The sequence below is a fragment of the Periophthalmus magnuspinnatus genome, chromosome 16, assembly GCF_009829125.3.
Source record: "Periophthalmus magnuspinnatus isolate fPerMag1 chromosome 16, fPerMag1.2.pri, whole genome shotgun sequence".
In the NCBI taxonomy this organism is placed as follows: Eukaryota; Metazoa; Chordata; class Actinopteri; order Gobiiformes; family Gobiidae; genus Periophthalmus; species Periophthalmus magnuspinnatus.
The window spans coordinates 10337190-10349958 of record NC_047141.1 but is presented as its reverse complement, the minus strand read 5'-3'; the positions used below and the strand labels follow the sequence as shown (position 1 = coordinate 10349958).

Here is a 12769-nt window from a genome sequence, read left to right as displayed (position 1 = left end):
TCCACATTTCCTCACATATCCTGATTTTTTTTTTTTTTTTTAATGTTGTCATGGCCCCGTTCACCAGCTCCGGTGTTTACAGCCATACTAAATCGTGTTATGAACAACAACAGCAGCAAAACATAGCCAGCAGGTCTCTCTATATCACACATCAGCAGCTTCATATTAACCGTCAGAAAGCAGCATTGTCTTAGCTCCAGGCATTCCTACTCCTATCTAACGTGTTAACTATAAAGCTCCACAGAATTTTGGACATTTTTGTGTACATTCGAGCGGTCCCACACACATTTTCCCCCATGTTTTTGAGCAAAATCTTTCTTGCCGCTGTGTTGATATATTGTGTAAGTCGGCAGTGTACTGTTTGCATCTAATTATAAAGCGTTTTATTTTCCGAGATTCGGGAAGTTGTTGTCAGCACAACGGCGGCAGCAAAACCCCGCTCTGATCCGTGAATAATTGCTCGGAATGCATGAAGTGAGGGATACCTTTGGACGACTATAAACCGTTTAAAATGAACTAGTTCTGTCTTCATGTTTTTAAGATGGTAAAACTCAGCTACAGCGCCTCAAACCTTAAACTGTTAGCTCTTGGGATCTAACTGCATTGTTTTGTTGAAGCATAGAGGAAATACAGAAAGTACATAATCCTATGATACAATCTTTAAATGCTATGGATGTGTTATCTATGGAATAAGCGTTTCTTCACTATGCTTTCCTGCCAGAGAGATTTTGATATAGACATTCTCTAAAGTATTCTCTGACATATTCTAACAGCAGTGCACTTACTTCGATCTTTCCAAGTTGACCCAAGTTCCCTTTTGGTACCAAAGTTGAATCGATTTCTGCTAACTAATGTCACGCAGCAGTTAGAGTAGCAGCAGTAGTTATTGCATGGATATCGGGGGAGTTGGAGAGATATTGATTCTCACGCTGTTTGTCTATGTCTCATCCGAGCCGCTTCTTCTTTTCAGGCTGCTGATGGATCCTGACTTGTATCTACCTGAAGGGAGGAGCTAACTACACTCAAATTAACACACCTACTATAGCAAAAGATGAAATTTAAATCTGTTAACTGGACAAAACGTTGTAGGAGTAAGATGTTTCGCTGCTCATCAAGCCGCTTCTTCAGTTCTGGTCAGATCGCTGGTGGACACTGCCTTATATCTGTCTGAAGGGAGGAGCTAACTACACTGAAACTGTAAACGGCTATTGTCTCCAGTTTCAGCCGTAACACACCTACTGTTTACAGTTTCTGTTTGTTGGCAATGTCTATTGAGCTACCTTAAGCGTGAACTGTGTCTGAGTCATTTAGCATACTAATTCAGCTCCCCAATGGGTGCGCTCACACCAATTAGCATACTGGCCAGCCCTATTGTTTTTTTAAGGTTTAGGTCTGAGGATGGAGTTATAAACAGGAGATAGATGATGTCTCAGGCCCCTATTCCTGTTCAAAGATGCATTGTCTTTCCTAACAAAAAATGGCTCTTTAACTCTCCTCTTCAACCATTTCTTTCCTTTGGCCAAGATTTGTACCTCACTAGCTCAATAGACCTAGCCAAAAAACAGAAACTGTAAACGGTAGGTGTGTTTCAGTGTAGTTAGCTCCTCTCTTCAGATAAATATAAGGCAGTGTCCACCAGCAATCTGACCAGAACTGAAGAAGCGACTTGGGTGAGCAGCGAAATGATATCGGGGTGGTTGGCGCCATATTGATTCTCAAACTGTTTTTCTATAGCTTTTCACAAACTGTAGCAAAAACATAAGGTTATTAATCTAAGAAAGGCGAGCTCAAAATGTATTAACTGATTTAATTCTGATATTTGGGCAGTTAATACATGTTTCCTTTGGAGTTTATATTTGTTTATAAAAATTACTAGAGCCAAACCAATATGGCGGTAGGTGGCAAAAAAACGATTGTTTTAATGTGTTACACAATTGTACTTTTAATTCTGCTTGATCACAGCATGAGTCACTCTTTTTCTCTGAACTTTTTGACACTATGCTGCTATATATATCTTATACCAGTGTTTTCCACCTTTTTTTGTTAAAAAGATTCCAGGGCACACCACCTACTGAAACACCGCCAAATTACATTTACATTTAGAGATATTTTTCTTGCCCTGTGTTTCTTTCTTTCTTTTTCTTTCTTTTGGCAGTCCAGTGAGGTTTTGCTTAACTGGTTCACAAGTTGCTCAGTAAAACAGTAAATTATTCGATTAAATGTTTGTGTGAATAACCTTAACCTTTACCTCAAGGCACCGTAGTGTTCCCCGGCACACTGGGTGAAAATCAATGGCCTCCACAATTACAGGTCTAAAACTCAGATGACAGCCTAAAAACTCAGCTCAGTCTCACAAATCACAGAGTAGTACATTAGATCAGTTACATTTGCCCAGTATTACCGATCAAATGATCCTTCTCTGAACACACTATATTCTAAGTGGCTGCTTGCTATTGGATATTATAGTTAGCACAATAATGCTACTGCTAGGTGCAGATTTTTATGTTGTTTTTACGTATGTCGTGAAGCCATTTGGTTGTTTCTGTTTTTCCACATGCACCTTCAGCTAATATTTTGCACTAGCTAGCTTATTTTGACCGCTGCTTTTGCATTTCTCAAGAAACAAGCAAATAAATAAGCCTAATTAGCAGTTTCAAGAAAACACCTGCGCAGCGGAGTGATACACATTTTAGTTATGAGGCAATAAGCTACGTGTGAGCTAATTTGTGGAGCACGTTTAGGAACAGATAAATATACTGAAGTGGGTTTTTAAGTCTGAAGACACTTTTTTTTAATCTTAAAACATTTTTATGTCCCCCAGCACTGACAGAGTGTAGATAGTACTATAGAAATAGCCTGAAACATGAAATCCTGTCTACACCGTGCTATACATCTGCTTACATGTGTTTTCGTATGAGTACCAATCAGGGGATAAACACACATCAAGTGCATATATTAGCATAGTAATTATGTGAAGGCATATTTAGCCTGGTTGTATAAGATTAATCAAGCAACACCACAAACTACTTGCATTGTGTAGCTAGCTCATCAACATTTGAAAATGTCATTCAGTAATATATAGTGGCCCCACACTTAACCCATTTCTATTAAGTATTCCATTAATAATTCTGCATAATCTATGTGATATAAAGCCTTGTTGCCAGACAAATTGGACGGCTGATGGTTGTGTCCCAGCTTCAACCAATGCACACTGTTAAAGCAAGACACATTCTGAGAAACAAAATCCAATAAATGTTTTTTTGCAATTAATGATAATAGTGTAAACTGCAAATAAAATTGATTATTGTCTGGTACAAAAGAAAATTGGATTAAACAAGCTCACTCAATTGATTTTGCCATAGGGTTAGGGGTGTGCTTCATTTTATTTGATACTTGAGATTACCTGGACCTCATATTGATACTAAGGTAAAAATGAATGGGTCAGAAACTGGTGCCAATTGACTCTCTACATGATCCTTGAGTTTTGATTTCACTATTTTGTCCTTAAATCAAGACATGAGCTTTGATAACAGACCAATCAGATGCCTTCTTTCTCCTAGATCAGCTCCTGCCACAAGTTGGATTGACAGCTGTGCGCCTTGTTGCTGAGCGTGGGAAGAGGTGAGTACCTTCAACAAAGTCGTTCCCGATTGGCTCTCTGGTTGCTATGATGTTGCTATGTGCACTCAGATTTCAAAATATATAAAATGGCTGTAACAGAACACTGTGGGTGTCATCACATCCCCACAGTCTATGAGATGGATGTTTTTTCTTCTCAAACTGACAGGCAAGTGCAGGTTTTTATATAAATGTGCGACCCCAGTCCTGATATAGTCAAAATGGAGTCTTCTTTGTCAGACCAATCACCTGTCCTGGGCTCACTCACTGGGCCACTAGATGTCATTGTATAGTGACAATGACTTGATGGAATAGCTTTAAAAATCTGTCATTCAGTGCTGTAGTGAGGATTAGTGCTAGCAAGAGCCTCAGAGAAAATGTAAGGCTAAAAATCAAACTAGGTCAACTGAAAAACATGGACTTTTCACCGAACTATGATATTCGTTTTTTTCTTTCCATTACAAATAATTAGTTTGATATCGGGATATTAGGGTCTACAAAGCGTTAATAATAGGGGATGGATTACATTATATAGATTGTAAAGATCAGGAAATGATGCAAAAACAGTAAAGTTATCAGATTAAAGATATTGGTTAACATCGTTGATTGATTGGTATAGTTGGTAGGATAATGAACATTGTCACCTATAGAATGGTCATTGTGGACATTTGTGTTCCAGGTGCCATTTTGAGGACTTTTAACCAATCAAACGATCGAATATTCACTTTCAGATTGTGAATTACTATAGCAATGATTCCAATGCTCCATCCCGCTGGAACTCATAGATAGGTCAAGCCATTTGTGTTTGCACATTTGTTTGTAGAAACTGCAATCTGCACTTTAGTCAGTAAAGAAACTCAGGCACTAGTTTTCCGGTCAATAAAACACTTCTAGGTTTTAATCAGGCCAAGCCATTGCAAAAGACTGCAGATGTAATTTCTAAAGGTAGCCATATTGATTCAGTGAGGTGTCATTTTGGTGCAATGAACGGGACCATTCTGTTTGTCAAGTATTTGAATGGATACTGTAATAATAATAGTGCATTGGATTTATATAACACCATTCATGACACCCAAAGCTCTTTACTGTGCATTTTTCATTCACCTTGCACAGCATTTGAGGTGCAAGGGCACAGAAGCAGGAAGGAAGAACTACCTTCTTACGTCTGCTATTGATAACTTCAGTAATTTAACCAATCACTTCTTAAAACTGTACTAAAAAACACAACTTAAACTACAAAATCAGCTACATGTCCTCCTCTTCCACCCCATCTTCACTAAAGCAGGACTATTAACACCAAGCACTTCCTTCTTCTTGACCAAAAGCTACAATAATCCAGTATGTTTGATGCATTTATGATTTTCTCAATGTCGCTGTCAGTATAGCCATGAGGAAATTAGCAGTGACAGAGTGATGCTGTCACACTGTTTTGCTGATGGGCCTTGAGGGACATTTTTTTTAATACTCTGAAACTTAATTTTAATAAACATGATGCAGATTTTTTTTTAAGTGTATGTTAGGTCAAAACACTTTCTCAAACTTCCTCACTGCTCTTCTCTCTGAGCACTGAGTGCCTCCTGTTTCATCTCCTCACAGGCGAAGTTCAGAATTATTATAGCCACAACTGCCCTGGGGTAGACTGACGGAGGCTTCCAGTCTGCCATTGGTCCCTCCCACCACCACCAACACTCATGCACACAAACCATTCATAGTAGTCAATTTGGGTGAAGTGTGTTTTGACAGTTTTTGCTACTAGTGCCCCACTGTCGCACCTGATATTCCAGTGGTCTGCCATCCATGTATTGAACTGGTCCAAATCTGCTGAGCCTCTGAGATCTGATGAGGTCAGACTTTGACAAGGAAGTTTGGCTACAAAGTTACATGCATTTTTGTACATACACACGCTTTATAAATGAGACACCAAATGAGCTGTAACTTTCTTGTGGATTAATTCCACCGTCACATTCATAGAATGATTAGAAAGGGTTTGAATTTCTTGCAGAGGATGCATGAATTGATCTGATGTTAGATGTAGACAGTTTTTTCCCAAATTCATAATTTTCATCACCAACGTTTCTACCTGGAGGAGTCTAATCACAGTTTTACATGAGTGAAGTGGCCGTTTGTGAAGCCATGTCAAAATGAAAAGTACAAAAATATAAAAAGTTGTGCTGATTTCTAAAACAGAATACCTCTACTTCTGTCATCCAAAATGCAGCAAGACTTTTTATGCAAGGATGGATTTTTCTGTCATTAGTTTAACAAAATAGAAGTGTTGCCATTTATTGTGATTTCTCAAATCACAAGGTTATGATTTGGTTATGCAGTCTATCATTCACTCAGAAAACTCAGCTAGCCTGTGACGATTTTGGAACACCAGAGCCAGTTCCTTGTATTTCTCCCCTAACCATTAGCCATTAGCATTAGCAACTATGAATAATCCAGAGGATGTCAGATGAGACCAACCCATCTACCACATTTACACAAGATCAAAGCCTCAAAAGCCGTTAAAAGACAACTTTGAGCAGTGGCGTGTGGTCAGGACAATTAAAGCAAGCAGTGCTTGTCCAATAAAATCTAAAATCATCATGTATCAAAAGTATAATTAAATAGTTTTGAAATATATCCAAATAATTCTCTTTTCCCTTAACTTCTGCCTATTTGAAGCATGGCCATGCTGCGCCACACTCTCAACATGTGCTTTTACAACCGGAGAGGCATGTGCATGTGTGCATGTGTACTGAGGACCACAGCCTGCTCAAACAGTGTGGCATAAACCCATATTATAGATCCGTGGGAATCGGACCTCTGAGGAAATTTCTAGTAAGTGCACATGTGCAGCAGGAAACGACAATATAACAGGAATAACAGGAATATTACCCATGTGTGGAGGAAGATGTGGCTGTTCTGGACCTGGTCCACTTTAGAGAAATAGAGGATGTTTCCTCAGGAAAGATGTGGTTTTGATTTGCATCTGTGAGGTGAGTGTGACCTCGCTGTTATAATGCAGCCTCATGTGCCACAACCATCCCCTTAAACACAGCCCTGCTTTACAAGTGCACTTGTCTGACATTGCTGTTGTTAGTATTTCTTCATGAATGTACATTATATGTAGTGCATTACATATGTGTAAAGCTGCCATGTCACACATGAGATGCAATAATAATAATGTATATAACATAGTATATGTCAGTAAAAATAAATAAACACATTTCCATTATAGTTTGTTTAAAACATGCTGTTATTAATTGTTAATGGCTAAATATAAAAAATATAAATATTTTTTATATAAAATATATAAATATAAAAATACATCCCAAGCCTGCTTGCCTACCTTAGCCATAAAAATCTTGTATGCTGCTGTGGTTGAGTGCATAAGCCTTGTGGTGTTTTATTTTACATCATAAGTAGAGTAAAACTGACATCTGAGGTAAAAGCGAACCGAATTTCAGTTGAGATTTCCAATCTTGTGTGGTTGTAGCAAACATCTGGCGACACTAAACCTCCTCCTTTACATGTGACTGGTGTGAAGACCAGATAAATGACATAAATATCATAAAAATTCGGAATTGGCTTCACCATCCATTTGTATGTGAAGGAGAGTTCAGTGTGATGTGGCATTGGCTAATGAACTAGCGTTGTAGCAAGGGCTAGCACTAGAGAATTATGCGTTTATGAATGTGGTGCCCATGTCCAAGAAGATTTTTAAACTAGAAAAAAAACAGGCAAGATTTATTTTTGTAAAATCATATATATAACTATGTTTTAAGAATCTTTTAATGAAAACAGTAGTGTAACCTGTCAAATGCACCTCATGCTTTTCCATTCAATAAAAACCATCTCACTCCTCCCTCGTTCGTCCACCAAAGTTGATCAAATAAGTCATCATACCTGCAAATCGGTGACGCCATGGTCAGTGAAGTTCAACACATAGATGTTGGCCCGGCCTCCCACATAGAGCGTGTCGGTGCCCTCCTGGTGATACATGCTGATGTAGTTCTCCGCTTTGCTGAAGTGGAACCTGGGGGGCTCTGCAGAGACAAAGATAATAAAGAGGTAAGTAATGAGCTGGCAGGCGTGGTGTTTGAGCTGGATTTATTGTTGTCTGATCCGTGGGGCTAAGGAGCTAAAAGTTTAATTACTTGGATGCAGGGAAACAATATCAAATTAAACAAAACAGAATGCTGATTTGAATTTTCGGATTAAAAGGCTTAATGAAGAAAGGTGTTGTGTCTGAGGGAATGATGTCAATCTCATCTTGTAGCCTAGGTGCTAGCAGTTTGCTAATACTATTAATCGAACGTTCTCAAAAAATGTGTTGTATTGATGTGTATTTTAATTTAAGATAAAGTTCACACAAGTATTTCTGTTCCTTGTATTCACTTTGATTTGCAAATAGAACATTGAATAACAATAAAAAAAAATGGGCTACAGTCTTGATACAGTAAACAGAAGGCTTGCCTGTGTGCTGTTTGCCTGGCCAGCCAAAACCACACGCTTTGGCAATATTAATTTGCCAAAGATGTCTAAGTCTGGAACCGTATCCTGTCTCCCCGATTTCAGATGGTCGTGATTGACAGGCGGAATAACCAATCAGAGAAACGCAAAAAAAAAAAGTACAGAATCAACAAGCAAAGCACCAAACTACACACTACTACTAGACTGTATAAAGAAGTGGACTAAATGAGTGTGACGTCACCTGTAGCGTTTGGCTCCGGTCAAATGAAGCTCATCGAGGTTATAGGGACAAATTTGGAGCTGAGTTTCATATTTGGAATTCTGACCACGAGCATCAAAGCAACCAAAAAACCAATCTGGAGCAAAGCTGTTGAAGGTAACGCCCCTTCCCGCCCACACCGCTGGTTTAGCAGAGAGTGGGCGGTTATCAATGCTTTCAATCAAACCTTTTGCTAAAGCGTGCAGCAGCGACCTTTGGCAAAGAAGGCACCTGATTTGTCTGTTATTAATGTTCATATCATGATTTACAGACACAATAGTGAAATAAAATGACCAGGATCATATAGAGCGGGTTAATACAAACATTTTAAGACCAAAATGTCAAGCGGGACAGCAGCAGTTATAGAGAGAGGTAAAGTGAATTGGATCCAGAGTAATAATCATTTCCTATGTGGGATGTGGAGGTTAGCAGGTTACCTATGGCCATTTATATAGACAGTCTATGGCTCTGAATTATGGACGGAGGTTATTCGCGCTCTATGGTCCAGTTCAAGACCCTTGTCGAACTGGAACAATATGTCAGAGGGACTGATTGAAGAGCAATGTTCCCTCTAATTTTTCACGAGTCTGAGCAAACACACAAACTCCCTGAGCGGTCCCATGGACCACTGTGAGCGACATCAGACGTGCGCACTGTGGTCATGCTGCATCGCATCCATCCAAGTTAAATGGTTTATTAAAAGAATCAAATTACCGCATTTACATTTCTGTTATAAGACTTTTAATTAAGTGCTTAAGCCACTTATACAATGAAAATGACAAAAATCTTGCTCATGACCTGTGTAGTATGTTAATGCTATTGGAAGTATAAATATTTAATTTTAACTATGGCAAAACATGAGCTTCCAAACAAACCAAGACAACTGTAAACTCCAATGTTGAAAACACACTTAACATTTTTATTATAAAGCTCTGACTTGTTTTATGAGTATAAGCCATTGTGTGAAGCTTTTGCTGTGCACTGAGTGAGATTGTCCTACTGTGTCTGGGAGACAGTCCGTTAACTCTTTTTCAGTATATGACACGATCATTTGATTTTTACAACTCATAAACAGTGACAGTATCAATGACCAACACACACTGAGAGGAATCTGTATCTGCACAGCTGCTCTATTACTGTACATTTATATATCATATCAAAACACAATATAAATTGTGTATTTGTATATAAAATATATTCAAAACAAGTTGTATGGGTCAAAATAAATATATATTTACAAACCACACACTGCAAACAGTGAATAAACACACACTTCAAAATGTAAACAAACACACACTGGAAACTAAGAACACACTGTACATGATTGTACAGTGTGACAGTCATTCTGCTACAGTGGCTCAGTGGTTAGAGGTTGGAGGATCGAGTCCTGCTCGGACCAACTTCTGTCATTGTGTCTTGACCCACAATTAAGTCAATAGCAGAATAAACCACGCTTACCGGTCAGGAACAGCATCCAGTCCATCAAATCATTAGGTCCTCTGCTCCTCAGTCCATCATGAGATCTTCACTCGGTTCCACGAACCGCTCCGGGTCCGAGATGCCTCTAGTTTAACTTGTACAAACATCCACAGTGTCCTCAATGTCCTTCCTTTCTTTTGTCCGTTTCGTCATGTTTAAAACGCAAAACTGCTACAAAACAGTGCGTAACAGTGCGCCCGAGGGCGGGCCGTCGGAGCGTTAAGGGGATAAACACTTAGCATCATTAGCATCATTAGCATCATTAGCATCATTAGCATCATTAGCATCATTAGCGAGTCTTCAGTCCACATCGGCCACATCGGCTAAACCTCTGGTAGCGGCGCATGAGGAGCCTGTCAATGACGTGGATAAGCTGCGCAAATACGTATGTGAATCACATAATTGTCTGGAGCAGCTCGTCGCCGGTCACACTCACTGACTCACATTGAAAAATAGCGCAGAATGAATTGTTCTGTGTTTATTTTATTATCAATTCCGGTTCGATTTTTTTGTGCGCAGCACAGATTTTCTGTGCGCGGAGACCGCGTCAGCAGTGCGCCATTGCGCATGCGCGCAGTTTATAGGGAACAGTGCTGGTGAGGTAAGTGTGCTGTAACAACTTTACTGTTGCACTCCAGACTGAGGCGGTGTAAATGAAATGAAAAACAATAGCTGTGAAAATCTGTATATTGTCCACAGCTTTTAGCTTCAAAGTTGAGTAAAGCCTATTGAAGTTGTGAAGTTGTGTGGACTTTCAAAACACAGAGGAGCACTTCCTGATTATCCTCTAATGACAAGAAATTGGATTATTAGATCAGTTTCATTTGAATTCACATTGTAATACTTTTTCTGCCTTATGGCCTGTGATAACAGCAAGCTCCTGTCAGCTCTTCATAATTGTGATCATTTTGGCAGCACGTCTTCCCTGTTCACCATGTAATGAGCCACTGATTGAATGCTATTATTGTACAGGTGTAAAGCTTTTAGCACACAATTTGACACTTGCAGAAGCCTGATGTGAACCAAGACTGGCAAAACATTCACAGTAAATGGCAAATCAATCTACATTCATTTTTACATACTGGGAAAAAAGGCTATTACATATATGTCAAAATGATATGCAATAAATTATAAATCCACTTGAAACCAAAAATAACTTTCAAAGCCCAGAAAAAATTAAATAAATCAATGGTCATAATCTAATAGATATAACTAATCCACTCAGAGCCATGTGAGAATTGTGGCCAGATCTGGTCTGAGCTGGTCACCACTGGCTGTGTGTGTCCTGTGTGTGCTTAAACAGGTGGTCTTTGGACACTGTGATGTGAAAGCAAAGGGCAGTGTGGGAGTGTGAACATCACTCTAGTGTGGGCCTGCCCCATCATTCCACAAACTAAACTCATTTGGCATTTATTTCTGATTCACCATTCCTACATCTAACTATTTTGACTGGACCTCCTGAAAGGCCGTAGATTTATCATACAGTGGGTAAATAATTATAGAATGTGATATGAAGGACAGGATCCAGCAAATATTGCCTGCATGGTGGCAATATTGGTAGCCTTGATGTTTCTATGGCAACAATAAGCTCTTATAGGACTTACTGATCTCAGAAGCCTGTATGTATGGGTATAATGACAAGGCAAGAATGTAATGGTCAATATTTGTTACACATATGCCCAAAAACAGTGGCACGTATAATGTAATTTTAATACATGCTATTTGTGCTGGAAGCAAAGCTCATTATAAGGTTGCATGGCAACAGCCCATTTCAGGAGGCCAAAGCAAATCAAGAGCAAATGACAGTGAGCATGTGAGCTCGCTCCCTGTGTAATCACAAGTCCCAGAACAATAAATTAAAATCAATAACCCCAGCCAAGGGCCATATGCATTTAAAGACCAGCTCATATTGTTCTTTCTCTGCTCTTCTTATTTGTGACTTGCTCTATTGCAACAAGTCTCGTAGCTTGGAACACGCAATGGAGACAAGTGTCCTGCCCAGAAACAGCAAAACAGTAGCCCAAGTCCTTGCAGTGAGGGGCATCCTTCAGGCCCCTGTCGCCCCTTCTCCACCTCTCCCGAAAGACATCTTCTCTTGATGTCCTTCCGATTTTAACTTATTTTCAATTATAACCCATCATAATGATCTCTCTGTAAACATTAATGCTGATGCCTAAATCCACTTGAGTGGCCGTGCAGCTTGTTTTGTTTGAGCAGTTAAAAGTACTAAAGAGGTTAAGTTCTAAACATAGATGCTGAATAATGCACACTGAGCCTGCAGATTCCCAGTATCAGAGGGGGGCAGTAAAAACAGCTCCATAGACCAGGCGCTAACGCTGATGGTTAGCCTGGTCGAGCAAGTGGAACATATCGCTCTGAAAAGCCCTTGGTCAGCACTTCCTGCCTCTCAGACAAACCACTATCCACAGTGGTGCTCTAAAATGCCTTGTTCCATTTTTCTTATCGCATTTACAACTGCACCCAGAGGTAAAAGTCGCTCTCATTCAGCGACATCTCCCTGTGTTTTGACATGTGAGGAAAAACCTTGATTTTTTTTAAAAGGTCAGCTCCTCAAAAAACAAGAAAAACAACAGCGGCCTTGTTTTTTTTTTTTTTAGCTTGTTCTTCAAAACGTCTTAATGAATCTGGGGCCGGCTATTACTCTCCCCTCGGTGCTTGTACGCGGCAGAATCGGTGTTGAAAAGCCAAACTGTTAATCGTGCTCTAGAAACGTGCTAATTAACTAAAAGTAAAGGCCTGAGGTAATTTCGGCGAGATCTTTGCTACATGACTAAAGCTGGCTGAAAAGCTTAAAGAGAGGTTTAACATTCGGATCTCGGTGTCTTTTGAAATGGGTCTCCTTTGAAGCTGTTTATACACCAGCTGTTTTCTCATTGACGTTCGGTTCTTTGACATGCAAGTTGTTTTGAGAGGGCCTCTTAAAAACACGCTTTT

General features: G+C 39.5%; 1 protein-coding gene across 1 annotated transcript in view; it reads right to left on the bottom strand.

Annotated features, from left to right (window-relative positions):
• Nucleotides 1-12769, bottom strand: part of si:ch211-113g11.6 (uncharacterized protein LOC559008 homolog) — a 104897-nt gene that overhangs the window by 81526 nt on the left and 10602 nt on the right. Inside the window, exon 2 of the mRNA XM_033981010.2 lies at nt 7510-7649. Within this exon, the coding sequence (XP_033836901.2) occupies nt 7510-7649 (140 nt within the window). The remainder of the gene's footprint in view (nt 1-7509; nt 7650-12769) is intronic.